The sequence below is a fragment of the Sinocyclocheilus anshuiensis genome, unplaced genomic scaffold, assembly GCF_001515605.1.
Source record: "Sinocyclocheilus anshuiensis isolate Anshui unplaced genomic scaffold, SAMN03320099.WGS_v1.1 C31663866, whole genome shotgun sequence".
In the NCBI taxonomy this organism is placed as follows: domain Eukaryota; kingdom Metazoa; phylum Chordata; class Actinopteri; order Cypriniformes; family Cyprinidae; genus Sinocyclocheilus; species Sinocyclocheilus anshuiensis.
The window spans coordinates 1-450 of NW_015601555.1; the positions used below are offsets into that span (position 1 = coordinate 1).

General features: G+C 54.7%; 1 protein-coding gene across 1 annotated transcript; it reads right to left on the reverse strand.

Moving 5' to 3' along the window:
* Nucleotides 1-31: 31 nt before the first annotated feature.
* LOC107682132 (noggin-2) lies at nt 32-443 on the reverse strand (the record flags this gene model as incomplete). The annotated part of the gene is made up of 1 exon (XM_016478480.1): nt 32-443. A coding segment is annotated over one exon (306 nt), but the record flags the coding sequence as incomplete, so codon positions are not given.
* Nucleotides 444-450: the final 7 nt, after the last annotated feature.

Genomic DNA, 450 nt, shown 5'->3' on the forward strand with positions numbered 1-450 from the left:
TATATATATATATATATATATATATATGTATATGTATAAAAAAATAGATTCGCTATGTGGCGCCACACGTCTCTGTCCGTGGGTAAACAGTGCAATCATTCATAATCGATAAGCCCTCTCTCTCGCGCGCGCGCTGCTCAGCAGGAGCATTTGCACTCGGAGATGATAGGGTACTGCACCGGTATCCACGTGCAGTACTTCTGCCGCAGGAAGCCCTGGCAGTACCACCGCAGGAAGGTCTTGGTCACCGACTTCACCGGCTTGCAGGACATGCCCTCGGGGAAGGAGCACGAGCGCTCGCTGAAGCAGTTCCCCTCCTTGATGTAGCGCGGCCAGAAGCGCGCGCCCAGGTCCTTCCAAGTGTACAGCACTGGGCAGTGCGTGTACATCCACAACCACTGCAGGAACTTCCGCCGCGCCTTCTTGCCCACCTTGACGCGCCTGCCGTAC